A 27,158-nucleotide genomic window follows, 5' to 3' on the forward strand; every position below is an offset into this window, starting at 1 on the left:
AGGCTGAAGCAGAATCTTTAGTCTACTGAGAGATTCAAGAGCTTTGACCTTCATAACATTACCGATGTCTGTCCCATGTCACCCAACTGCCACTGAAACCTTTATCAATATTTCTGGAACTTTTTGACTGTTTTTTCCCCTAAGTTCTCTTGCTAGCTTCCCATCCTCCATCTGCCAGAAACATCTTTTTAAAATTACTGGGTTACTATCGTCAACACAATGAACCTCCAACTATCAATTTCTACTCCCTGATATTACTTCTCTAAAATCCTCCACTTCTCCCTCCCAACTTAAATATTCTGAGAATCCCTTTTTTCCAACAAAGCTTTCAGTCACCTCACACAACACAGCTCACCATCAGATCCCTTTCTCCCTTTGCTCTCCTTCTGTTAAATACTTTAGGCCTTTTTCTATCTTAAAGGCACAGTAAGAAGTCTCACAACACCAGGTTAAAGTCTACTTGATATCGCGAGCTTTCAGAGCGCTGCTCCTTCATCAGGTGGGTGGTGAAGGAACAGCACCCCAAAAGCTCATGATACCAAATAAACCTGTTGGACTTTAACCTGGTGTTGAGACTTCTTACTGTGCCCACCCCAGTCCAACTCCAGCATCCCCACATTAAATCTTAAAGAAGCCACGCAACTGTAACTTTCATTATCACAATAGTCTTCACCCCAAATCAGTTTCAAAACAAAATTAGTTGTAAAATCATTTTTCTTCAATGCTTTTCCTACAGTAATACTGTTTTGTGCTATGTGCATACTATACATTTTGAAGATCATTATTTCAGGCTGTAATTTCATTTATTCATAATATTATGGGAGTAGTGGCAATACCTTACTATTTACCAATTAACTCCATTTTTAAAAATTACTATATATCCGTCAAGGCAGATTTTCTATTGCCAGCAGTTGGGAACTAGGTAGAGTAGTCCAAGGAGCAGCAGCTTACTGCAAGATATTGGGATCTGGGAGCATTGGTATGGGAGCATTTGGATAGCGAGGCACTGAGGGAAGGTTCTGGGAATAACGGGAGTTAGTGTGACAGTGTGCCAATGGTGGGCAACCTTAGACTATGGGACCACTGAGGAGAAGGTTTTGAATTTAAAAAATGTTGACTAATTATATATAGTAAAAAATACGTTTTTGATCAAACATGACCGACTAAAAGGACGTCTGCAAAGCAAAAGATCACATCGACGATACTAATATTACTCAATGTCATAATGAAAAGTTGTCACTGCATGTGAGGTGTCATTTAAATGTTCAGGCAGCCTGAACTGTGAGCTCAGTGCATTGGGGACGGCGGGCTGCCCTGAGTCTCCAGCACCGACACACACATAGTTCTTTCAGACAAGTCACCCACCTGAGCTGAGCGGTGAAAACCCAGAGACTCATCCCCAAACTGTTACACTAAAATTGCAGCTTCTTCCCCCAAAGGTTCCACTAACAGCTGCCCATCCCACACAACGGCAGCAACAATAACAACACTGCCAGGAGCTTCCCTCTCCTTTTACCTTCGCCCTTTCCTACTACAGCGCCTCCCAGAGCACGGAGGAACCGCAATCACATCTCTGCTTTCAAAATTGTACAGCTTATCTTCTAGGTCAAATTACTGGACTGAGACAAAGCAGTGGCGTCATCTTCAAATCTATTCAAAATTAATAAAGTAATTTTAAACACCCCGGGACACAATGAAATAGATTATTTTCCCACACTCAATTGGCACATTGTGATTTGATTTATTATTGTTATATGTATTGGTATACAGTGAAAAGTATTATTTCTTGCACACTTTACAGGCAAAGCATACCGAACATAGAGAAGGAAAGGAGAATGTGCAGAATGTAGTGTTACAGCATGAAACTTTGCAGGCTTATTGCATGCTAATGACTTCAGTAACCAAAGGTACTTTTGTAAATTCAAACTTCAATGAGTAGGGCAACGATTTTCACCATCAGTCTCAGCACATACATACAACAGCCTCAGGCAGTATTTTTGGTGAGGGAGCAGCAGATGCCATCTACATTCTTCACACTTTCTACTGGCTTGAAAGATGTTAAAAAAGATGCACTACCTACCATGTTTTGTTCTTCGCCTGGAAAATGGATATATTGAGATAAAGTTATTAGAATATATGCAGGGTAATAATATATAATCTAAGAGAAGGGGATAGGGCCTAGGTGGGATTGTTGTCAGTGCAGGCTCAATGGGCCAAATAGCCTCCAGTTTAAAGTTTATTTTAAAGTTTAAAGTTTATTTTTTTGTGTCACAAGTAGGCTTACACTAAAACTGCAATGAAGTTAGGAGTGAAAATCCCTCGTCGTCACACTCCGGCTCCTGTTCAGATACACTGAGGGAGAATTTAGCATGGCCAATGCACCCCTTATGCACTGTAGGGATTCTATGATAAGGTTTCATTATAAAGCTACAAATGAAATGTCAGTGCTTAGGTGCATCATAACTCTCACTTATATTTGCTATGCAAGTCACGGTACTTGTTTTTTTTTAAGTTGCAGCCATCATGGGGAAGATGTCAAAATCCTGTGCACCAAATGTATATAAAGGATCATCAAGTTCACTTTGATAGATTAAAGCGAGTTATAACTCACTTATTGAGTGGTGATCTGCATGTGATTACCACAGAAAAACACTGTTGGTACATTAACTTATCAAAAACAACAACTGAGATTTAAATAGGGTCTTTAACAGTATGAAACATCCCAAGGTGCTTCACAGAAGCATTATAAAAAATATGATGCCAAGCTAGATAAGGAGATATTGGGTGGGATTTTACGGCCTTGCTCATCCCGAAATAGTAAAATCCCACCCAGGATCAACGAACCTTCCCATCATCTGCCCCTCGCCCGCTCCGATTCTCATGGTGGGCAGGACCGTAAAATTCTGGCCATCAGGTCAGATTATCAAAAGCTTGGACAAAAAGCTGGTTGTTTTCAAGAAAGAAAGTGAAGGAAAGAGGTAAAGAGGTGTAGGGAGATTATTCCACAGTTTGGAGGCTCGGGAACTAAGGATCAACCACCAATAGTGGAGCAAGTAAAATTGGGGATGCACACAAGACCAGAATTAGAGGAGTGCAGGTATCTCAGAGGGTTGTGGAGCTGGAGAGGATTAGAAAAATAGGGAGGGATGAGCCCAATAAGGAATTTGAAAACAAGAATGAAAATTTTAAGATTAAAACTTTGCTTGATCACAAGCCAATATAGGTCAGCGAGCCCAGAGGTGATAGTGGAAAGGGATTTAATACCATTGTTAATTTCCCTGTAATCGGTTGCATATTAAATATTTGTAATTTTTTCATGATTAAATATAAATTTAATTCTCAAATGGAGTTGTCCCCATGCACTAAGCATGGTTGATTGCAGCAGTTCAAGGAGGCCTAACATCACCTTCTCAAGGGCAACTAGTGATGGGCAAAAAATGCTGGCCTTGCAAGCGACACTCACATCCCATGATTTCAGTACTGTGGTCTCTATGATGTCCTCTAAAATCCTCAGTAGAATTACAGCCTAATAATCATTCAAAAGACACTTATTGTTTAGCATTTAATCTATAATTTTGTTAACTTTTTAAAAAATCAACCACCAACATGAAATTTATAAATGTTGATTTTCATTTATAATTACCTAAGTCAGCAATATAGTGTGATGTATCATTGATTTTTAACAAAATATTCTAGAAGTTTTAATGGAAACTTCATGAAAATCTGTGCAATATGACTTCATTCCCAAAAGGGAGATGATAGATAAGTTATGATTTTTTTCATAAATGCTAATTCAAAGTCATATTATTACACATACCATTTAGTGTACTGTCTATGAAACTTAATTGTTCCACTAAAACACAATAATTTCCAATTATTTTAAGTTCTCTTCACTTTCTGAAATTGGGAAATCAAAGAGAATTAATTGAGATGTGATGTTTTATGTATGGAAACGGGTTTTCCTCAAATCCTTCTAAACCTCCTAACCTGCTATAACTGTTCCACCCAAGCTGAGTAAGTGGAACAATAGCAACTTGACTGAAAACATCAAACTGTGAGTCTGCCAAGGCTGTATCCTCAGTGCACTCCTCTACATTGCTAAGACCTGGACAACATAGGTTAGGCAGGAGAAAAGGCTGAAGAGATTCCATGTTTATTGTCTCTAACATAACCTCAGCATGTCTTAGCAGGTCACGGTCACCAACTCAGAGCTCCTGGAGCATTGTATTATCTCTTTTTCCAAACACTCCCCCTCTGTCCTCATCACGTGTCCAAAATATGTAAGCTTCCTTGATATAAGAACATAGGAACATAAGAAATAGGAGCAGGAGTAGGCCATCTAGCCCCTCGAGCCTGCCCCGCCATTCAATAAGATCATGGCTGATCTGAAGTGGATCAGTTCCACTTACCCACCTGATCCCTATAACCCCTAATTCCCTTACCGATCAGGAATCCATCTATCCGTGATTTAAACATATTCAACGAGGTAGCCCACCACTTCAGTGGGCAGAGAATTCCAGAGATTCACCACCCTCTGAGAGAAGAAGTTCCTCCTCAACTCTGTCCTCAACTGACCCCCCTTTATTTTGAGGCTGTGCCCTCTAGTTCTAGCTTCCTTTCTAAGTGAAAAGAATCTCTCCACCTCTACCCCATCCAGCCCCTTCATTATCTTATAGGTCTCTATAAGATTCCCCCTCAGCCTTCTAAATTCCAACGAGTACAAACCCAATCTGCTCAGTCTCTCCTCATAATCAACACCCCTCATCTCTGGTATCAACCTGGTGAACCTTCTCTGCACTCCCTCCAAGGCCAATATATCCTTCCACAAATAAGGGGACCAATACTGCACACAGTATTCCAGCTGCGGCCTCACCAATGCCCTGTACAGATGCAGCAAGACATCTCTGCTTTTATATTCTATCCCCCTTGCGATATAGGCCAACACCCCATTTGCCTTCTTGATCACCTGGGTTTTTGCGTCTCATGCACAAGGACCCCCAGGTCCCTTTGCACAGTAGCATGTTGTAATTTTTTTCCATTTAGATAATAATCCAATTTGCTATTATTTCCTCCAAAGTGAATAACCTCGCATTTGTCAACGTTATACTCCATCTGCCAGATCCTCGCCCACTCACTCAGCCTGTCCAAATCTCTCTGCAGACCTTCTACGCCCTCCACACGATTCACTTTTCCACTTATCTTTGTGTCGTCTGCAAACTTTGTTACCCTACACTCAGTCCCCTCCTCCAGATCGTCTTTATAAATGGTAAATAGTTGAGGCCCCAGTACCGATCCCTGTGGCACGCCACTAGTTACCATCTGCCAACCAGAAAAGCACCCATTTATTCCGACTCTCTGCTTCCTGTTGGATAGCCAATCCCCAATCCATGCTAACACCCTACCCCCAACTCCGTGTGACCCAATCTTCTTCAGCAACCTTTTGTGAGGCACCTTATCAAACGCCTTTTGGAAATCCAAAAACACCGCATCCACCGGTTCCCCTCCGTCAATCACACTAGTCACAACTTCATAAAAATACAACAAGTTCGTCAAGCACGACTTTCCCCTCATGAATCCATGCTGCGTCTGCTTAATTGAACCATTCTTATCCAGATGGCCTGCTATTTCTTCTTTAATGATGGATTCCAGCATTTTCCCAACTACAGACGTTAAGCTAACCGGCCTGTAATTACCCGCCTTTTGTCTATTTCCTTTTTTAAACAGCGGCGTAACATTAGCCGTTTTCCAATCCGCCGGCACTACCCCAGAATCCAATGAATTTTGATAAATAACCATTAACGCATCCGCTATTACCTCTGACATTTCTTTCAGTACCCTGGGATGCATTCCATCCGGGCCCGGGGACTTGTCCACCTTCAGTCCCGTTAGTCTACCAAGCACCGCCTCCCTGGTAACATTAATTGTATTGAGTATCTCTCCTCCTACCAACCCTCTATCGTTAATATTCGGTAAACTATTTGTGTCTTCCACCGTGAAGACCGACACAAAAAACTTATTTATCACTACCTCAAACAAGTTCTTCTTAGCACCATCATGATGCTAACTCCAGCATAATGCCACCACCAAATGCATTTTCCCCTCACTCCCCTTGTCAGCATTCAACAGGGACCATTCCCTTCAGTGCATTCCTCCATCACATCCAACATCTCATCCCCTGCCCACAGCACTTTCCCACGCAATTGTAGAACATGCAACACCCATCCTTTTATCTCCTCCTTGATCACCATCCAAGGGCCTGAACATTCTTTTCAGGTGAAGAAGCGCTTCACATGCACCTCCTTTAATCTGGTCTGTTGCATTTGCTACTCCCAATGTGGACTACTCTACTGGGTAACCACTTTGCAGAACACCTTCTGTCTGTCTGCTCACAGAACTCAGACATTCCTGTCGCTTGCCATTTCAACACACCATCCTGCTCTCATATCTACATGTCCATCTTGGCCTGCTGCAATGTTCTAGTGAAACCCAACTCAAACCTGATATTCCGATTAGGCACATTACAGCCTTCCGGACTCAACATTGAGTTCAACAACTTCAGACTGTGAACTCTCTCCTCAATCTTCACTCCATTTTATTTCTATCCATTTATTTTCATTTCTTCTATTGATTCATTTTTCCATCCCCTATTTCCATCCCCTTTATGCTGCGCCTGCCGCACAGTCTGTTTAACCCTTAAACGGTGGACAAAGAATTCTGAATAGACTTCTTGTTGGTACAATAATATTTATTTACACACAATTAGTAATCACCAATCAACAATAAGTTATCTTATAGAATATCAAAGTTCCAGTCCAACACTAGACCTTGACTTAACTTTTGCGTGACTGGTGAGTATCCAGGCAGACATTGGCCTTTATCTGTGTGCTGGTCTCTGTACTCCTCTGCATAGTCTGGTCCTTTGGTCTGGTCTGATACTCTGGTTCTGGTCTTCCTTTCTTCTTGGGTGGGGTGGCTCTCCTCGTGCTGGCCATTGCTGGTGGTGGTCACCGTTGTTGTCGTTCATTGGGGAAGAGAGAGAGAGATCTTCTTCCATTGTGCAGCAACCTTTATACCTCATTGGTTTTTGTGCCCTTTTGACCATTGCCAATCAATCAATCAGGACTTGATCACCCTGATCGATAGGGTCCAATCAGGTGCCGCCACCCCAATCTCTGGGTGTGTACCCAACGGCCATGCCTGTCGGTGCTGCAGGCACGTAGTTCACATACCTCCCTCCCAAATAAGAGATTAAGGTGCCCCTATGTCTGGTAAACAACCCAGTTTGACCAGAAAGTGTCCTTTGTCCCGGAGATGGCCGATATTCTGTTTATTCCAGCTCTTGCAGCTGCAGCCTGTTTCTCTCTGACCAATTTCTTTTGAGGCTGCAGCCAGTCTGTTTCAGTGCTTGTCCAGTTATCCCAGCATGCTCTTGCAAACCACCATCTTAGGTGGCCCATTTGACCACACCCTATTTTATCCCACTTCCCATCTTTCTTTCCCTTAATACTGTCTCCCTCCACCAACCTCACCCCACTCGGGCCTTCTGTTACCAGTTTCAGATTGTCCCTTAACGCATTGCTTACCTTTGTTCTGCCATTGACACATTCTGATCTCTTAATGTCCCACTATCAGCAGCCTTCTTAGCCATGGTCCCCACCATTTACATCCCCTTTGTCTTTTTGTCAACAACATCTTTGTCAACCTCTCCCTAGCCTCCATCCAGCCCCTATTGCTCCCATGACAGTATAATCTCTTCCTATTTCCAGTTTTCTTTAGCTCTGACGAAAAGTAATCCAGACTCAAAACATTAGTTCTATCATCTCTCTCCACAGACCTACTGAGATTTTCCAGCGTTTTCTGTTTTTGGTCCTTTTAACACCAGTTTCCTTGAGCACCCATTCGTTTATCTGCTTGGCCGTCAAGTAATCAAGGTACTCTGGCTATTCCATACTCTCTTAAATTAGTTCACAATGCTTGACCCTTGTTATGTCTCACCAGAGTTTTTTTTGATAGACTCTGCATCTTCTATGATGAATGACACAAGGTAGCAGAAGGTATCAACTTGCGTAAGCTGAACCTTGTTAATCAGAATTCCACCCATCCTCATTATCTTTGTCCTGTCGACATTGATCAGGAGACTGTATTTCCAACTTGATCAAGCCACTCCATCAATTCCTGTAGCTCCTCTAGTGAGTTAGCAAGCAGAGTAATGTAATTAGCATATTGAAGATTCAAAACTCACTACCCACCGATCAGTATCCCACCTGTGTGTGGTGAACCATCGTTGGTTCCCACTGGATAGTGCTGAGCCAGGGGCTGGCCAGGACTACAAGGATGTATGTAGGTTACTGTTGGATTGTACTATTATTGCTGTTGGGTTAGGGTGGGGTGTTACACCTTTGTATGATAGTGTTGTGGCACATCCCAGTCGGGCTGCGCCTCCTGGGAGAGGTATAAGAGTCCCTGCTCTGGCCGGGACCCCTTCAGTCTGGGATAGTGTACATAAGTTCTGATAGCTTCATTAATAGTAAATAAAAGCCTTCATTTACTGAGCTTCGAGCCTCGTGTCTAAATTGATGTGCATCAATTTTATTTACTATTATTAAACTCTCGACGGAGAAAAAAAAAGAAGAGAGAGTATGGAGCAAATTCTCAAGCCAGAACGTCTGACGCTAGATCCACGTGCGGTGGGCGCTTCTAACACCTTCGACCACTGGCTGAAGTGTTTCGAAGATTACCTGGCAGCCTCCGCAGCGGTCACTACAGATGATGAACGACTCCGGGTCCTCCATGCGAGTGTAAGTGACACAGTCTACCTCGCGATCCGTGCGGCCACTAATTACCCTAGGGCCCTCGAGCTTCTAAAGAAGCGCTATACAAAACCACCTAACGAGATACACGCTCATTACCTCCTAGCCACTCGATGACGGCAGTCTGGCGAAACGATGGAGGACTATGCCAATGAACTCTTACAGCTGGCCAGGGGCTGTGACTGCAAAGCTGTGTCGGCTGAGCAGAGCATGTACGACCTCACCCGAGATGCGTTTGTGGCCGGGGTCGGATCGTCGTACATTCGACTTAAACTGTTGGAAAAGGGTAACCTTAATCTTACCCAGGCCATCGAGTTAGCAGAGATGCTCGATTCGGCTTCAAAGAGCTTAGTCTTATATCCAGAGGACAACGTGGAGACAACGTGGCAGGAGCAGTCGCAAATCCCTCCTCGCTCCTCGGGTTCGAAATGCTGCGTAATGGCGTGCTCCCATTCGGGCCAGACGGCGGCTGCAGCTCCATGCGGCCCGCGGTGCTACTTCTGTGGAGGAGCAAAACATACCTGGCAAAAGTGTCCCGCTAAAGCGGTATTGTGCACCGCATGCGGTAAAAAAGGGCATTATGCAAAAGTCTGCCGATCGAAACCCAGGAGCGGCGGTGCGGCCTGCGATTCTTTGGAGCTTGGATCATCATCATCGTCGAAGTCGTCGCGGGGTTCGGCCACGTGCGAGGCCAGGACGACGCCATTACGGTCGACGGAGTCGGAGGAGTATGACCACCAGGGATCGCGGAGTTTGGCGCCCTCACCCACGTGCGATTCATGGGAGCAGCCATGTTGGTCAACACTGACCTCGAACGACCAGCAGGGGTCCTCCGCATCGATTTCAGCTGCCTGCAGTGGCGTTCATGAACCAACGGGGGCGTCGATCATCCTGGACCGGGCCAGGCCTCATAGACTCGATCGTTCAATGATGAATATCCAGGTAAACAATCATGTGCTTTATTGTCTGTTTGACAGCGGGAGCACTGAGAGCTTTATCCACCCAGACACTGTAAAGAGGTGTGGACTCCAGATTCAACCTGCCAAACAGACAATCTCTATGGCATCAAGGTCCCGGTCTGTTGCCGTGCTAGGGAGTTGCGTGGTAACCTTGAAAGTACAGGGCACAGTTTACGAGCGCTTCAAGCTCCTTGTGTTGCCGTATATTTGCGCGCCAATACTTCTCGGACTAAACTTCATGGTCCACATGAGGAGTCTAATCCTACAGTACAGTGGGCCACTCCCTTCACTGGCAGTGGGAAAGCAGCAGCAGCCTCCAAGGCCCCGAAATTCTGCATTCAGCAGTGGAAAAGGAGGCCCAGGCCATTGTGGAGGCCGTCAGACACTGGCGCCATTACTTGGCGGGAAAACGGTTCACCCTGATCACGGACCAGCGGTCCGTGGCGTTCATGTTTAACAACATGCAGAGGGGCAAGATCAAAAATGACAAGATCTTGCGGTGGAGAATTGAACTCTCCACCTATAACTACGATATCATGTATCGTCCAGGGAAACTCAATGAGCCCTCGGATGCCCTCTCGCGTGGAACATGCGCTAGTATTCAGGAGGATCGTTTGAACGCCCTCCATAATGATCTGTGCCATCCTGGGGTCACTCGGCTCTACCACTTTGTAAAAGCCCGCAACCTGCCTTACTCAGTGGAGGATGTCAGGTCGGTAACAAGGAGCTGTCGGATTTGCGCGGAATGCAAACCGCACTTTTACCGACCTGACCGGGCACATTTGGTCAAGGCCACTCTTCCCTTCGAGAGACTGAGTGTTGATTTTAAGGGCCCCCTTCCCTCAACAGATCGGAACGTGTACTTTCTAAACATCATCGATGAGTACTCCCGGTTCCCTTTTGTTGTTCCCTGCTCGGATACATCCGCTGCCACGGTGATCAAGGCATTCCGTGATCTTTTTACCCTGTTCGGGTACCCCAGCTACATCCATAGCGACAGGGGCTCGTCGTTCATGAGCGATGACTTGAGGCAATTCCTGTTCTCTTACGGGATTGCCTCTAGTAGGACCACGAGTTACAACCCTCGGGGTAATGGACAGGTGGAACAAGAGAATGCTACAGTCTGGAAGGCTGTCTTACTGGCGTTGAAGTCCAAAGGTCTCCCAGTCTCCCGTTGGCAAGAGGTGCTCCCTGATGCGCTCCACTCTATTCGCTCCCTCCTGTGCACGGCAACCAATGCTACTCCCCACGAGAGGATGTTCTCATTTCCTCAGAAGTCTTCCTCGGGGATATCTTTACCGTCTTGGTTGACATACCCAGGACCCGTCCTCCTGCGGCGACATGTAAGGGCCCGCAAGTCCGACCCCTTGGTTGAACAGGTCCATCTCCTCCACGCCAACCCTCAGTATGCCTATGTGGCATACCCTGACGGGCGAGAGGACACGGTCTCGATCCGAGACCTGGCGCCAGCAGGGGACGTAGCAATCCCTGTTGCTCCCGTACCCCCAGTAACAAACCCATTATCTCTCATTTCTTCCGCGGACACGGCGCGGGCAGCATCGGGACCGTTGCTTAACCATTTTACTCCCATGTACAGCTTGCCTGAGCGTGTCAGGATCCCCTGGACTACCGTCACCTCAGGGTCAACCGGCCTGTGAGTCCGTGGAAGAACAGCTGGACGCCGTTTTGGGGAGAACGCCACCGCAAGTGCCTACTCCGGTGTCACCACCGGTATTGAGGAGGTCACAATGACGGTGCGGTCCCCCTGACCGTCTGAACTTATAGACTGCTGACATTTTATTCTGGTTTTTGTACCCCGCCGGCCTTTGTTTTCAAAGGAGGGGTGAATGTGATGAACCATCGTTGGTTCCCACTGGATAGTGCTGAGCCAGGGGCTGGCCAGGACTACAAGGATGTATATAGGTTACTGTTGGATTGTACTATTATTGCTGTTGGGTTAGGGTGGGGTGTTACACCTTTGTATGATAGTGTTGTGGCACATCCCAGTCGGGCTCCGCCTCATGGGAGAGGTATAAGAGTCCCTGCTCTGGCCGGGACCCCTTCTGTCTGGGATAGTGTACATAAGTTCTGATAGCTTCATTAATAGTAAATAAAAGCCTTCATTTACTGAGCTTCGAGCCTCGTGTCTAAATTGATGTGCATCACTGTGTATGCATTAAATGTCGCTCATAACCATTCTGCTAGCATGTTGAATAAACATGTGGGAGGACACACCCTGTCTAACCCCATTTTTAGCCCTGAACCATTCCGAAAGGGTACCCACAACTCTGACTCCAGCTTTTTGTTTATGATAAAGCTTGGCTAGCAAGTCTGTTAAATGTGATGGGAATACCCCATATCTAACATTGTCAACCAGAGTTTCTCATATGAAATTTAATTCATGCCTTGTCAAAATCAATGAAGAATATGTATGTTAGCTGCTGATGTTCTTGGATTTTGCACATTATGATTCGAAGATTAGTGACTTAATCTCTGGTTGCTATTCTACATCAAAGTCCAGCTTTCTCATCAGTAATTCTGGCCGCGCTTGCCCAAGACTGGATATTCCTGTCCAAAGTTGATGGACCTTTGCATAGTCCTGTCCTGCCCGCTATGATTCCCATGGCGGGCGGGACGGGAAAATTCTGTCTTTTTCTAGATCTGTTCCAGAATGATTCTGAGCAGGATTTTACTAACATGAGAGACCAAAGCAATTGCTCTACAATTTGTGCACTTTTTCAAGTTACCTTTCTTCATAAGAGGGATAAAGTTAGTCAGTCCAGTCCTGTGGCCAATCACCAATCTTCCAAAATGTCACACGTGTTCTATCCATCCTGTCCACTACCCTCCCATGTCTCCTCCCATTTTCTGCATTGCATTCAGTCGTCTTCTGGCAAGAGTGAAATAGAAGCAAAGAAAATTGCTGCACGATGGCTGGGAATTTTGTGAGTACCTTCACAAGGATTACAATGAGTTGGAATTTAAAGGCCAACTTGAAGGTGAGCCTCCCCTACTTTGAGGTACAGTATGCAATTCATCAGACGGCCAGCTAGAAGGCCACAGGTCCGGATGATATCTGAGCACACCAGGTGATGCTTAACAGAGATTTGACCACCACACGGCAAACCATTATATTAAGAGAGAGAAGGCTGTCACAATCGATCTCTCTCTGAAACATTCACGATTCTGACAGGATAGACACTGAGAGGTTCTTTCCCCTGACTGGGGAATATGAAACATGGGGCACAGCCTCAGGATGAGAGGCTGGTCACTTAGCACTGAGATGAGAAGTTTCTTCGCTCAAAGCGTTGTGAATCATTGGAATTCTCTATCCGAGAGAGTATTAATGCTTCATTGTTGAGTATATTTAAGGCAAGAAAGGCAGACACTTGGTCCCTCAGGGAGTTGAATGGTTGGGAAAGTGGATTTGAAGCCATAAATAAGCCATAATTGTATTGCATGGCAGACTAGGCTCATTGGCTGTGCGTTCTACTCCTGCTCCTATTGCTTATGTTCTTATAACTTCATGTTCTACGGTTAATTTGATTCACCATATAAATATATCACACTCAGGAGATATCCACTATCCCTCGTCAATGTGAAATATCTTTCAAATTCAAAGTGGTCCTAGTTTTCTGCAGAACTATAATGCTGTATGCTGATGAAAAGTTCAGAGTGTATCCTTTGCTGTCCTTACACTTTTACAGTAACCATCGCCAGAATTTTGTTTTATTTTCAGGCCTGCTTCCAACTCAGAAGAACTTAAATCACCACTTAAGGCATTTGAAAGGGCAATTGACTCTAAAGTTACATTGCCTGTGTGATATTTCGGGTGGCACATGAGGCAACATGGATGGGAGGGACTGTATAGAACTTCAACAAAAACAGCTTTATTCAACATGCATGAGGGAGAACAGCACTCGGAGCTGTAATTCCAGCTTGTTCCCGAGCTACTCTAGCCATCATAGGTACTTACACATTTTTATACATTTTCACGTTACAAAGCGCTACATTTTGATTAGGTCATCATATTGTTACTTTAAATGTGTTAAAGTTCCATTTTGGTCACATTTGGGCTTGGAGCCCAAAGAAGTAGGGGAGATCCTAAATGAATTCTTTGCGTCGGTATTCACAAAGGAGAGGGATGTGTTGACTGGAGGTGTCTCGGAGGGGAGTGTTGAACCGTTGGAGAAAATCTCCATTACAAGGGAGGAAGTGTTAGGTTTGTTAGAGAATATAAAGACTGACAAATCCCCAGGGCCTGATGGAATCTATCCAAGGCTGCTCAGGGAGACGAGAGGTGAAATCGTTGGGCCTCTGACGCAAATCTTTGTCTCGTCACTGGACACAGGTGAGGTCCCAGAGGATTGGAGGATAGCCAATGTGGTCCCGTTATTTAAGAAGGGTAGGAAGGATAACCCGGGTAATTATAGGCCGGTGAGCTTGACGTTCGTGGTGGGGAAGTTGTTGGAGAAGATTCTTAGAGATAGGATGTATGCGCATTTAGAAAGGAATAAACTCATTAACGATAGTCAACATGGTTTTGTGAGAGGGAGGTCATGCCTCACTAACCTGGTGGTGTTTTTTGAAGAAGTGACCAAAATGGTTGACGAAAGAAGGGCCGTGGATGTTGTCTATATGGACTTTAGTAAAGCGTTTGACAAAGTCCCTCATGGTAGGCTAGTGAAAAAGGTTGGATCCCATGGGATAAAGGGGGAGGTGGCTAGATGGGTGGAGAACTGGCTTGGTCATAGAAGACAGAGGGTGGTAGTGGAAGGGTCTTTTTCCGGCTGGAGGCCTGTGACTAGTGGTGTACCGCAGGGCTCTGTATTGGGACCTCTGCTGTTTGTGATTTATATAAATGATCTGGAAGAAGGAGTAACTGGGGTGATCAGTAAGTTTGCGGACGACACAAAACTGGCAGGACTTGCAGATAGTGAGGAACATTGTCAGAGGCTACAGAAGGATATAGATAGGCTGGAAATTTGGGCAAGGAAATGGCAGATGGAGTTCAATCCTGATAAATGCGAAGTGATGCATTTTGGTGGGAATAATGTAGGGAGGAGCTACACGATAAATGGAAGAACCATAAAGGGTGTAGAGACGCAGAGGGACCTGGGTGTGCAAGTCCACAGATCTTTGAAGGTGACGTCACAGGTGGAGAAGGTGGTGAAGAAGGCATATGGCATGCTTGCCTTTATAGGACGGGGCATAGAGTATAAGAGTTGGGGTCTGATGTTGCAGATGTATAGAACGTTGGTTCGGCCGCATTTGGAATACTGCGTCCAGTCCTGGTCGCCACACTACCAGAAGGACGTGGAGGCTTTGGAGAGAGTACAGAGGAGGTTTACCAGGATGTTGCCTGGTATGGAGGGGCTTGGTTATGAGGAGAGATTGGGGAAACTGGGGTTGTTCTCCTTGGAAAGACGGAGGATGAGGGGAGACTTAATAGAGGTGTATAAAATTATGAAAGGCATAGATAGGGTGAACGGTGGGAAGCTTTTCCCCGGGTCGGTGGTGACGTTCACGAGGGGTCATAGGTTCAAGGTGAAGGGGGGGAGGTTTAACACAGATATCAGAAGGACATATTTCACACAGAGGGTCGTGGGGGCCTGGAATGTGTTGCCGGGCAAGGTGGTGGAGGCGGACACACTGGGAACGTTTAAGACTTATCTAGACAGCTATATGAACGGAGTGGGAATGGAGGGATACAAAAGAGTGGTCTAGTCTGGACCAGGGAGCGGCGCGGGCTAATTGTTCCTTGTTTCTCGTTTCAAGGCTTCATTCTATGATCATCTTGCTGGTGCCAGTACAGAGCGAGACTGCGGATAGTTGGGAACCTGTCTCGGGGGCAGGGAATTCATATGGTGTTCGTGGAAGTGGAAATGACTAGGGTTGGGAAGCATTTTCCGATCAGGGCCATTGTGATCTCCTGGACTCGTTTCGATCGCCTCAGGGGGTCGGAGAGGAATTTCCCAGATTTTTTTTCCCCCATATTGGCCCTGGGGTTTTTCACTCTGGGTTTTCGCCTCTCCCTGGAGATCACATGGTCTGGAATGGGGGGGTGGGGGTGAGTTAATAGGTTGTAATGAACAAAGCATCGTAGCTGTGAGGGACAGCTCGGTGGATAGGATATTGGTATGTAGATAGGCTGGAAAATTGGGCGGGGATCCTGGATTCAGGATTCAATCCTGGACCGGGGAGCGGCGCGGGCTTGGAGGGCCGAAGGGCCTGTTCCTGTGCTGTATTGTTCTTTGTTCTTTGTTCTTATTATGCTGATCCATTGTCCTGTCTGTTTTATCTTTTAATCATTTTCTGAACATATCCTGTCTACCTGTTTGCAAAATCAAGGCACTGTAGTTATCAAGCCGATTTCAACGGTGTGTTAATTGTCCCCATTTTCCTGATACTTGATTGGTTTTCCAGAGGCACAATGGCTTCTCTAGATACTGTGGAGTCTCGATAAGTGGTATAGATTCTCTTACTGTTGCTTAATATCGGAAAGATCTCATCTGGTGTGTGACTGTTTCGTGCTGTCTGGGATGTAGTTATTTGTAATTTGTCATGTGTCTGCCTGCAGTGAGTGTGGATACTACAGTCAGGCTCTCTGTTTAACCCTTTCCATTCTTGCCTCTCCTGCTGCAGCCCACGCTCCCTGGGTTGCCCTACTACACGGCCATCCCATATTTTTTTCATCCAAGCGTGGGATAAAAGGAGGCTGGAGCATTGGCTGTGTCAGTTATTAGGAGTCCAAATGAGAGTTTGCCATTGCTTTATTGTTGAGATTTCAGATCTTATCCTCTGGTTTCCCCTGAAGTCTTTGCTTTGTCAGCCTTGTTCTGAGCACATTTGTTTTATCAACTCTGTGGAACATTTCTATCCATTGCAGCCTTCAGTGCATGGGGCAGTGCCATCTACGTTTCTACAGATGAGGATTGTGTACTCTGCTGGAGGGACCTCCTTTGAAGAGGAAGAGAGGGGCAGAAGGAAGAGGAGGCCAGGTGTCCGCAGACACGTCATAGGGAGACACCAATGGGATGAGAGGTGAAGGCACAGGGGTGCAGGCCCAGCAAGGATAGCAAGGCGAATGGGACTGCAGAAGATGCTGCTATCCTGCGGCCAGAGTGTACAGGCAGTGATCCAGCTAACTCAACAGGTCCAAAGTCCAGTATTGCATGAGGCTCCACCTCTCTAAGGACATTGTGACATCATTATGCCAGATGATTGGGCCAAACATCACCTCCAAATCAATTTTATTCATTCAGTGGGGGATACCCAATCAGCTGCATCAAGCTGGTAACTGGCAGTTTCTTCATGATGGGTCCTCACATTCATTCATTGCCAGACAGACCAAGTCATCCATATTGAGTGGGACAGAGGCTGAGTGGGTGCGTCTGAATGTTGTGTGCTGGTAAAAGTGAGTGAGAAATCTGAGATTGGGAGTAAGGCAGACTCACTCTCACCCCCACACATTCACTCGGTCATTCACTCCCAGTCCCACGCACACATACAGAGTCACTCAACCGCACTCCCCCACACACACGGTTACTCACTCCCACTCCTGCGCCTACCACCGCATGCACACGCACACACACACAGTCCCTCAGTCCCACACCCATACACACACACACTATCTCTCCCAGGCACACACTTACTTTCTCTTCAAATTCACTTACCGACATATTTTGAATAAGGGGTCCGTGGACCGGATTGGGAGGCCTGATGGGTCAGGTAGTAGCATGGTGGCTGTATCTTGGACGAGTTTGCTTTAAGCAATGCTATAACTATGGTGAATTAGCACTGTACCTCTCTCCACCTCCACTATGTTACTTTAAATTTCTTTCTATGTTTATATCATTTCTGAGGTCTGATGCCCAAAACTGAACTGAACGTAAGGTTTGACTAAGGCTTTGTATTATCGAAGCATCGCTATTTCCCCTTTATATTCCAGCCTCCATGAGATAAAGGCCAATGTTCAATTAGCTTTTATGATTATTTTTTGTACCTGTGCACTAACTTTTAATGAATCCTTTTGCCCCTCCACAGTTCATATTTTATTCCCATTTAGATAACAGAGGAGTAATCGTTTCACTGATTGCATTTCTCCTATTCTCACTATTCAAGTTGATATAATTTACCAGATTTTGATCCTGTGTAGGCTACAGCCCACCCATTTCTGGCAAAGTACTGCAGTGGAATATTGTATGAATTTCCCCAAGGTAGCAGGTAGATATGAGCATGAGCAGCTTTAGAACATCACTATGTGGGAGATTGGTTATCAGAAAAGGGATTAATAAAATGGTAAAAGATAGATAACATGAATGGATATAGAGAGAAGCTCTAAATGTACCACACCATGAACCATCAGCAAAATGTTCCAATATTGCATACATTGGGATGATTCGAAGAGAGTAGTATTTAAAATAGCATTGAATTATTATTCTTTTTATTCATTTAGGGGATGTAAGTATCTCTGACTAGGCCAGCATTTATTGCCCATCCCTAGTTGCCCTTGAGAAGGCGGTGGTGAGCTGCCTTCTTGAAACCGTTGCAGTCCATCTGATGTAGGTACACTCACAATGCTGTTAGGGAGGGTGTTCCAGGATTTTGATGCAGTGACAGTGAAGGAACAGTGATATATTTCCAAGTCAGGATAGTGAGTGGTATGGAGGGGAACTACTAGGTGGTGGGTTTCCCATGTGTCTGCTGCTCTTGTCCTTCCAGATGGTGGTAGCTGTGGTTTGGACATTGCTGCCTAAGGTGCTTTGGTGAATTCATGTAATGCATCTTGTAGATGGTACACATGGCTGCCACTGTTCATTTGTGGAAGGGGTGCCAATCAAATGGGTTGCTTTGTCCTGGATGCTGTTGAGCTTCTTGAGTGTTGTTGGAGCTGCACTCATCCAGGCAAGTGGAGGATATTGCACAACACTCCTGATTTGTGCCTTGTAGATAGTGAAGGGGCTCTGGAGAATAAGGAGATGAGCAACCTGCCACAGGATTCCTAGCTTCCGATGTACACTTGCAGCCACAATATTTGTATGCTCTTCCAGTTTGGTTTCTGATCAATGGTAACCTCCAGGATGTTGACAGCCAGGATTCAGCGATTGAATATCAAGGGGCGATGGTTAGATTGTTTCTTGTTGGAGATGGACGTTGTCTGGCACTTGTGTGGTGGTCATTACTTGCTGCTTGCCAGCTGGCCCGACCCCACCAGGCTGGAGTCAGGCTAGCTGACCCAGGAGGGGTTTGGAGGCAGCCACAGGCACTGCCTGGTGTAAAGGCAGACTGTTTATAGGCCTGCTTGATGCAGTGGGATATCCATTACACTTGTTGAAATGCTTCTGCCCCAGAGCAAACATCATTTGATTGACAACTTGTGTCCTCCTATCTCTGCTGTCAGTTTCACAATTCACAATGTTTATTTACACAATGTTAAGTGGGTTCAAGGGCTTATGGATTTTGTTAAAGAGTCTGAATGATTGACACTTCTTTGCCTTCCCAGTGAAATTACTTATTTAACATTAGAGAAAGTTATGAATGAATTACTTATTCTTACAGCTTTTATTTACACATTTTTCTGTTTCTGATCATTGTGGTCATGACAAGGGATCATAGCCCCGAATTACATTTGGACATATTGAACTTTTAAGTAAGATGTGTTTTTTTTTGAAAAGTAAAAACTGACTAAGATAGTAAAGTAACCATTGGTCTGAATTCCTGTGTGGGTTACACTTAACCAACTTGCCCAAAGAGAACGGAATGTTACACCTTTTCCAGACAGATGTCTTACACATATAGGGTTAGAATCATAGAGTCATACAGCACAGAAACAGGCCCTTCGGCCCACCATGTCTATGCTGATCATCAAATATCAATCTCTACTAATCCCATTTCATAGAACTTGGTCCATAGCCTCTGATGCCTTGGTGATTTAAGTGCTCGTCTAGATGCTTCTTCAATGTTGCAAGAGTACCTGCCTCCACAAGCCACTCAGGCAGCGTGTTCCAGATTTCCACCACCCTCTGTGTGAAGAAGGTTCACTGGTTCTATACAGTGTATAGTGGTTCAATGGGCATTGAAGTGCCATAGCTTGGCAAAAAGGGCATGAGGGGCCATGGGACGTGTCCAAGGGCAGAGCCTGTTAAGGGGCATGAGGGGCCAAAGGGGGTGGATAGAAGGGCAGGGGAGATAGGAGGAGGACCTTTTGAACTTACTTGTTAAAAGGTCCCCTCATACGGACTTGAGTTCATGACTCCTCTAAGGGGTTGTGAACCATTTTTGAAGCGCTCCCGAGTCATCTCAACTTGATAAAAATCTAGGCCATAGTTAAAGATAAAGTGTCATAATAAATTTAAGCTGCTGAGTTCAAACCTCTTGCTGATTTCTGATGTAACTAAAACAGATACAATGGCTTGAACCCAAATTTTTAGCTCTTTAAGGTCATTTAGCTAATCAAGAACAGTTTCATGTAAACAGCTGCCTTCCTGTTCTGAGGCAGCTTTAACTGTTGGTTCACATTTTAAAAATATTTCACCCTGCATTTTTGCCAAAGTGGTTAAGCTAAAATCCATAAATATGAGTTCAAACCAATATAAATCCTAAAGAATTTAGTATTATTGTTAGAATCTTGCACTCTGACCTATAGTCCTCTCTACATCTTTTCGTTGAGAATGACCAAATTCACATCAACCATCTCAATTTCTACATTCCTCTCAACACTCTAACCTACCTCCTTCTGAACTCACTGCACTCCGTTCTCTCAGATCCAACCCTAACATCATCAAAAAAAACCCATGACAAAGGTGGCACGGTTGTTGCTGGCTTATTGACCTTTACAAGCAGAGGTTAATCATCATTTCTCTATGACACCTCCTCCTATCCCCACTGGACTATGACTCCTGAAGGAGGAAGTTATTAATCAGCTACTAAGGTTTTAGGCAGAATACACAAGGCACCGACAGTATTACCAGTAAAGAGTAAAATGATTCTTGAAATGAAGTTAATAAGTTAATGAGACAAATGGTTTACACATGTATAAATGCAGAAAGAGAATCAAACAAGTAATTATGATTTTAAACTATTACCAATATTTTAAAATTATTTTAAGTATTGTATGAATCATTGTTCACTTCAGCCAAGAGCAGGTTACCATAAGGGATGATGGTAAATGTGAAGAGTTCAGAGGCAAAGGTTTGAGAACCCTAGCAGTTAGCAGAATTCATATCAGAAAGTTTCTGGTGAGGGAACATATTTTGCAACTTTATGAATAGGGACGTTCATTGCCCGTAGAATAGATACGTACCTGGATGCAGAATCACATGTCTATTCAACTTGGCCGTGAGCAGATGGGAATGTTCACTTTGACCTCTATGATGAGCGTCTATAGTTACTTAGCAACATGGAAGTAAGTTCAGCCAAGATGGGAGCTAGTGTCTGGGTTGAATGGACAAATGAAATATCGTTATACTAAATAGTAAAATGCAGTTGGCTGAGGGAGATGTCAGGAATTATTATTGATGTATGTTTACTGAATGTAATTGATTTTAAACTAATATGAGGTGGGAATGATCAATAAGAAAACTATAATTGATCTGTTTTTGATTGTATATTTTAGATTCATCGGAGAGGTTCTGTCGCTCTATTCCAGAGTTACCTAACCCTCTTGGTGAACTCTGAGCAGCTGCTTGTTGTGTTTCTTTGCTTTAAATAAATGTTACGTCTTTTTGCAGAGATACTTGCCTCCTGAGTTTTGTATTGTCCGTAGTTGAAGACAGTTCTGGCTATTTTAAAATACCCCACAACAACCCCGATGACCAAATATCAAGCCATTGCATCCAGGACTGTCACTGATCTCATCTCCTCTGGAGAGCCTCCCACCACAGCCTCCAAACTCATAGTCTGTCAACCCCAGGCAGCCCATTTCTACCTTTTCCCAAAATCCATAAACAAACTGCCCAGGTGAACTCATTTTTTCAGCCCCAATGAATTTATTTATTCCCATCTAGACATCACTTTTTCCCCCCTTATGTAGTCTCTTCCTACCTATATCTATGACTCTTCCAATGCCCTATGTAACTTCAACAATTTCCAGTTTTCTGGCACTGACTCCTCTTCACTATGGATGTCTAATCCAATTACACCCACAGCTCCACCAAGATGGCCTTAGAACTCTTCACTTCTTTCTCGGATGGAGGCCCATTCAGTCTCCTTCCACCACCACCTCCTCCACTTGGCTGGTTTTTTTCTCATTATGAACAAATTCTCCTTCAATTCCAATCACTTCATCCATATAGAAGATGTTGCTATGTGTATCTGCATGTGTACCTAGCTCTGCCTGCCCTTTTGTGGGATATGTGGAATATTAATTATTCCAACCCTACTCAGGCTTCCTCCCCCATCTCTTTTTCCAATACTTTGGTGACTGAATTGATGCCATCTTCTGCTGTCACCGAGAACTGGAAAATTTAATTGACTTTGTTTTCAACTTACACTTTCTCTCATCTTCACCTGCTCCATCTCTGGCCCTTCCCTCCCTCAACTTCTCTTCATTTCTGGGCATAGGCTTTCCACTAATATTACACACATACAAACGTACGAATTAGGTGCAGGAATAAGTTACTCAGCCTCTCAAGCTTGCTCCGCCATTCAATAAGATCATGGCTGATCTGATTCAGTACAAGCCCACTAACTCCCACAGCTACCTCGACCATACTTCCTCGCACACTGCTTCCTGTAAGGATTCCATTCCATTCTCAAAGTTTCCCCGTCTCAGTTGCATCAGTTCTGATGATGCAGTTTTCCTCACCAGTGCTTCTGATATGTCTTCCTGTTTCCCCAATCAAGGATTCCCATCCAGCCTGTTTGAGGAGGCCCTAAACTGTGTCCGACCCACTTCACACACTTGTGCTCTCACCCCTTACTCTCTGACCCAGAGCCATGATAGGATTCCCAAATTGTTCTTACTTTCCATCTCATCAGCCTCCCTGTTCAGCAGGTTATCTTCCACCGTTTCACCAGATCCAGTGTGATGCTGCCACCAAATACATGGTCTCCTCTCCTCCCCTTTTGGCATTCCAAAAGAACTGTTGCCTCCGTGACACCTTGGTTTACACCTCACTCATCCCTAAAACGCCTCCCTTCCCAATGGCACCTTTCCATGCAAGCGCAGGAGATGGAACACCTGTCCTTTCACCTCCTCCCTTCTCATTACTCAAGGCCCCAAGTGCTCCTTCCAAGTGAAACAGCCATTTACTTGTTCTTTCAATTTAGTATACTATATTCATTGTTCACGATTTGGTCCCCTCTACATTGGTGAGACCAAACATAGACTTGATGACTACTTTGCGGATCAGTCTGCAAGCATGGCTCTGGGCTTCTTTGACATTTCAATTCTCCATCTTGCTCCCACTCTGAACTTTTTGTCCTTGGCCTGCTACGGTGAAACTCCGGACAAGCTCAAGAAACAGCACTTCATCTTTCATTTCAGTTCTCTACAGACTTCTGGGCTCAACATTGGCTGGAATTATACTGGCCTGTCCACCATGGAAATCAGAGTGGGTGAGGGGCAGACCAGGGAAAGGTCCGTTGACCTCGAGCAGGATTTTATGGTTTCAGGATGAGTGAGGCCATAAAATTCCGCCCATCGAGTTCAACAACTTGAGATCATGACCTCTGCCTCCATTTGTTTTTTTTTGCTGCCTCAGTTCTTTATCACTTCATGTTGTATTCAGACAGCTGCTATGTAGCTATTCATGCCTCATCTGGATACAACCCTTGTTTGTTTACTATATCCATTACCACTCTCTTTGGCTGTTCATAGAATCATTGAATCTCTACAGCGCAGATGGAGGCCATTCAGCCTATCAAGTCAGTGTTGACTCTTCAACAGAGAATATCATTCAGGCCCTATCCCCATAACCCCTGCTAATCCCCCTAACCTACACATCTTGGGACATAAGGGGTAATTTAGCATGGCACCAATCAACCTAACCCACACATCTTTGGAGTGTGGGAAGAAACCGGAGCTCCCAGAGGAAACCCACACAGAGACGAGGAAAATGTGCAAACTTCACACAGTCACCCAAGGCTGTTGCATCATAAAATCATTTGTTAATCTCTCCTGCATTCCACCCTGTCACAAACCATTTTGTTCTTCCTTCATCTCCCTCTTTCAAATGGCCTGAAAATGCTTACATTTCTACCCCTTCTATCCTGATACAAGGTCACCAACCTGAAACTCCAACACTGTTTCTCTCCACAGATGCTGCCTGACTTACTGAGTATTTACAGCACCCTTTTTTTTGTTTTTATTTCAGAATTGCAGAATCTGCAGTATTTTTCTTCTGTGCGAGGATTTTATTTCATTTTTGTGGCTGTAATCACATTTACTGAGTATATTTTTAAAGTCATTAATAAAACTGCTGGCAGAGCTGAGGAAAGGCAGAATTTTCCGATCCTGCCTGCCACGGGAATCGTATCTCGCGGGACATGGACCATGCAAAGGTCCATTGACTTCAGGCGTGTTTCCCCAATCTTGGGGTGAGTGCGGCCGGAAAATCCCACCAAATGAGATAATGCTGGAAAATCTCAGCAGATCCGGCAGCATCTGTGAGGAGAGGAAAGAGCTGACATTTCGAGTCCAGATGACCCTTTGGTAAAGATTCCAGCATCCGCAGTGATTTTTTTTATTCATTCGTGGGACATGGGTGTCGCTGGCTGGGCAGCATTTATTGCCCATCCCTAGTTGCCCTCAAGAAGGTGGTGGTGAGCTGCCTTCTTGAATCGCTGCAATCCATGTGCTGTGGGTTGACCCACAATGCCATTAGGGAGAGAATTCCAGGATTTTGACCCAGCGACGGTGAAGGAACGACAATATATTTCCAAGTCAAGATGGTGAGTGGCTTGGAGGGGAACTTGCAGGTGGTGATGTTCCCATCTATCTGCTGCTTTTGTCCTGGAAGTGGTCATGGGTTTGGAAGGTGCTGTCTAAGGATCTTTGGTGAATTGCTGCAGTGCATCTTGTAGATAGTACACACTGCTCCCACTGAGCGTCGGTGGTGGAGGGATTGAATGTTTGTAGATGTGATGCCAATCAAACGGACTGCTTTGCCCTGGATGGTGTCAGGTTTCTTGAGTGTTGTTGGAGCTGTACCCATCCAGGCAAGTGGGAGTATTCCATCACACTCCTGACTTGTGCCTTGGGGAGTCAGGAAGTGAGTTACTCATCGCAGTATTCCTAGCCTCTAACCTGCTCTTGTAGCCACTGTGTTTATATGGTGAGTTCAGTTGAGTTTCTGGTCAATGGTAACCCCAAGGATGTTGACAGTGAGGAATTCACTGATGGTAACAGGGGCGATGGTTAGAGTGTCTCTTATTGGTGAAGGTCATTGCCTGGCATTTGTGTGGCGCAAATGTTACCTACCACTTGTCAGCCCAAGCCTGGATATTGTCCAGATCTTGTTGCATTTGAACGTGGACTGCTTCATTTGCTTTTATCCAGAAAATCCCACCCTAGTTTTTGCTCTGACAAAGGGTCATGCATACTCGAAACGTTGGCTCTATTCTCTCTCCACAGATGTTGTCAGACTTGCTGACATTTTCCAGCATTTTCTGTTTTGGTGACTAAAATTTTAAAAACTGTTATTTTGACAGACGGGGATTACTTGACGGAATTGAGTGGTTGAATGAGGGTGATGTTCACACTTTACCCTCTGGGTGGCAGTTTTGCTGCGTTGGATTCTCGATACTTACTCTCCAGCAGCCTGTGGGTTTTTGCAAAGCGACCGTGCCCATCCATCACAAACTAGAGACGTGAGTGTGACTGTGCTTGTCAGCGAGATCTATCGCTTCTTCTGTCCCCCTCCTCCTTCCCTCCCTCCCTCCCCTTTCCGCAGATCGGATCATTTCAGCCGCTGGTCTTTTGCATGCCGCCGCTGACTGTGCAGACACCCACCCCGGAATCAGAGAATGGCCTCCTGAGCTGCTGTCCCACCAGCCATCTGAGCAGCGTCGTACTGGGCGGACCGGCACCGAGCACTCAAGGTAATGCGATCCCGTAGCCTGCATGTGTGTGTGGGGGGCAACTGGTGCCGTTCACTCGCCGAGAACCGAAATTATAGAAGGAAAGGAGGGCTGACTGATTGATTTTGCTTGGCCTAATATACCAGAATGTGTTTGGAGATTCAGACCTGATAGCATGCAGAAAACGACCTTAGCCAAAGGCGAGCTTTGCTGGTCACCAGGTCCCCCTCTGCCTAGGGTACATTTTATGAGGATTGGCTTTGGGGAAGATGGGGTCCAGACAGACCTGTAAAGTAGCATCAGGAAGGACATAACCTGGAGGGCTCAGCAGGACTCTCGGAGTTTCTGGCTCCCCACAATGGAATGGAGAATACATTCTCAGTTCACAGCCGGGTTGCCTCTTGGTGAGTCTAGCCCCAGCACAGTTTGCATATCCTCCCCTGCTGCAGTGCAGGGAAGCAGAGAGCTTCATAACCGCCTTCACAACAGATGGAAAGCCGCTGTGTCCTAACCATTCACTCTGTGTGGTTAGGATGTACCCTCACATTATAATTTTATTGGACCCACATGTTAAATGCGCTCGTCTCCTTGGGTGTGCGAGAATAGCCAGAAGAAACATGTTTTAGTTTCGCAACAGCGCGCCAACATCCTTATCCCAGACCTGCTGAGATTTTCCAGCATTTTCTCTTTTGGTTTCAGATTCCAGCATCCGCAGTAATTTGCTCATCTCCTTATCCCATGGGGCTAATTTCCTCAACTGCCCTTCTTCTCTGTAGGTGCTGACTCCTTGGAGCAGTGATGTTCTCTGCTCAAGTGAGTCATTTATTTATTAGCCTTTGACAGAGTGCTGTCGAGATATTCTACTTAAAGGGCCATCACAACTGGACCCACTCCTGCCACCTGCCAAGTCTATCTCCCGTGAAGATTACTGGACTTATGCTACCATCGGTCCCCAAATTTATTATGATTCTGGACAAGATAACTCCCAAATTGTTCTGCTCCTAGGTGAGGAGGGGTGAAATGTTTCCCCTTCTTTATTAAACTTCCTCAGTTTGTTGCAACAAGATTAATTAAAAAGAGATCGTTTCCCTCAAGGATATTTTTTCCCAGTCCAAATAAATTTATGTTTTGAAAGGAGTCAATTTAACCAGGCTGTTTCCTTTCTGACTGTGGCTTTGTGATATGTGACTTGCTTCCAGCAATCAGAGAGAGAGACTTTTTTTTACTGCAAACACAGGGTTGTCTAGTGGATGTTCTTCAGCTGTGACCTTCAGAGTACACACTAGCACAGTAAAACTAGAACACCAGACTAGCACACAGAGACCAGGATTGCAGTTGGTTTTTAACCCCTTTCCTTTGAAGGGGA

General features: G+C 45.1%; 2 protein-coding genes across 3 annotated transcripts in view; one reads left to right on the forward strand and one right to left on the reverse strand.

The window, feature by feature from the left end:
- Nucleotides 1-1,491, reverse strand: part of hibch (3-hydroxyisobutyryl-CoA hydrolase) — a 106,689-nt gene extending 105,198 nt beyond the window's left edge. The window contains exon 1 of one of the 2 annotated variants that reach the window (XM_078228595.1): nt 1,366-1,491. In XM_078228595.1, coding sequence (XP_078084721.1) covers nt 1,366-1,397 — 32 coding nt within the window. In that variant the 5' untranslated portion in view covers nt 1,398-1,491. The remainder of the gene's footprint in view (nt 1-1,365) is intronic. The other variant, XM_078228597.1, reaches the window with a different exon arrangement.
- The window catches only part of LOC144503759 (inositol polyphosphate 1-phosphatase-like), a 239,691-nt gene that overhangs the window by 161,561 nt on the left and 50,972 nt on the right, over nt 1-27,158 (forward strand). The window contains exon 3 of the mRNA XM_078228593.1: nt 25,424-25,813. The gene's annotated coding sequence lies outside the window, so the exon portion shown is untranslated. The remainder of the gene's footprint in view (nt 1-25,423; nt 25,814-27,158) is intronic.

This window comes from Mustelus asterias, chromosome 14 (genome assembly GCF_964213995.1).
Source record: "Mustelus asterias chromosome 14, sMusAst1.hap1.1, whole genome shotgun sequence".
Classification (NCBI taxonomy): domain Eukaryota; kingdom Metazoa; phylum Chordata; class Chondrichthyes; order Carcharhiniformes; family Triakidae; genus Mustelus; species Mustelus asterias.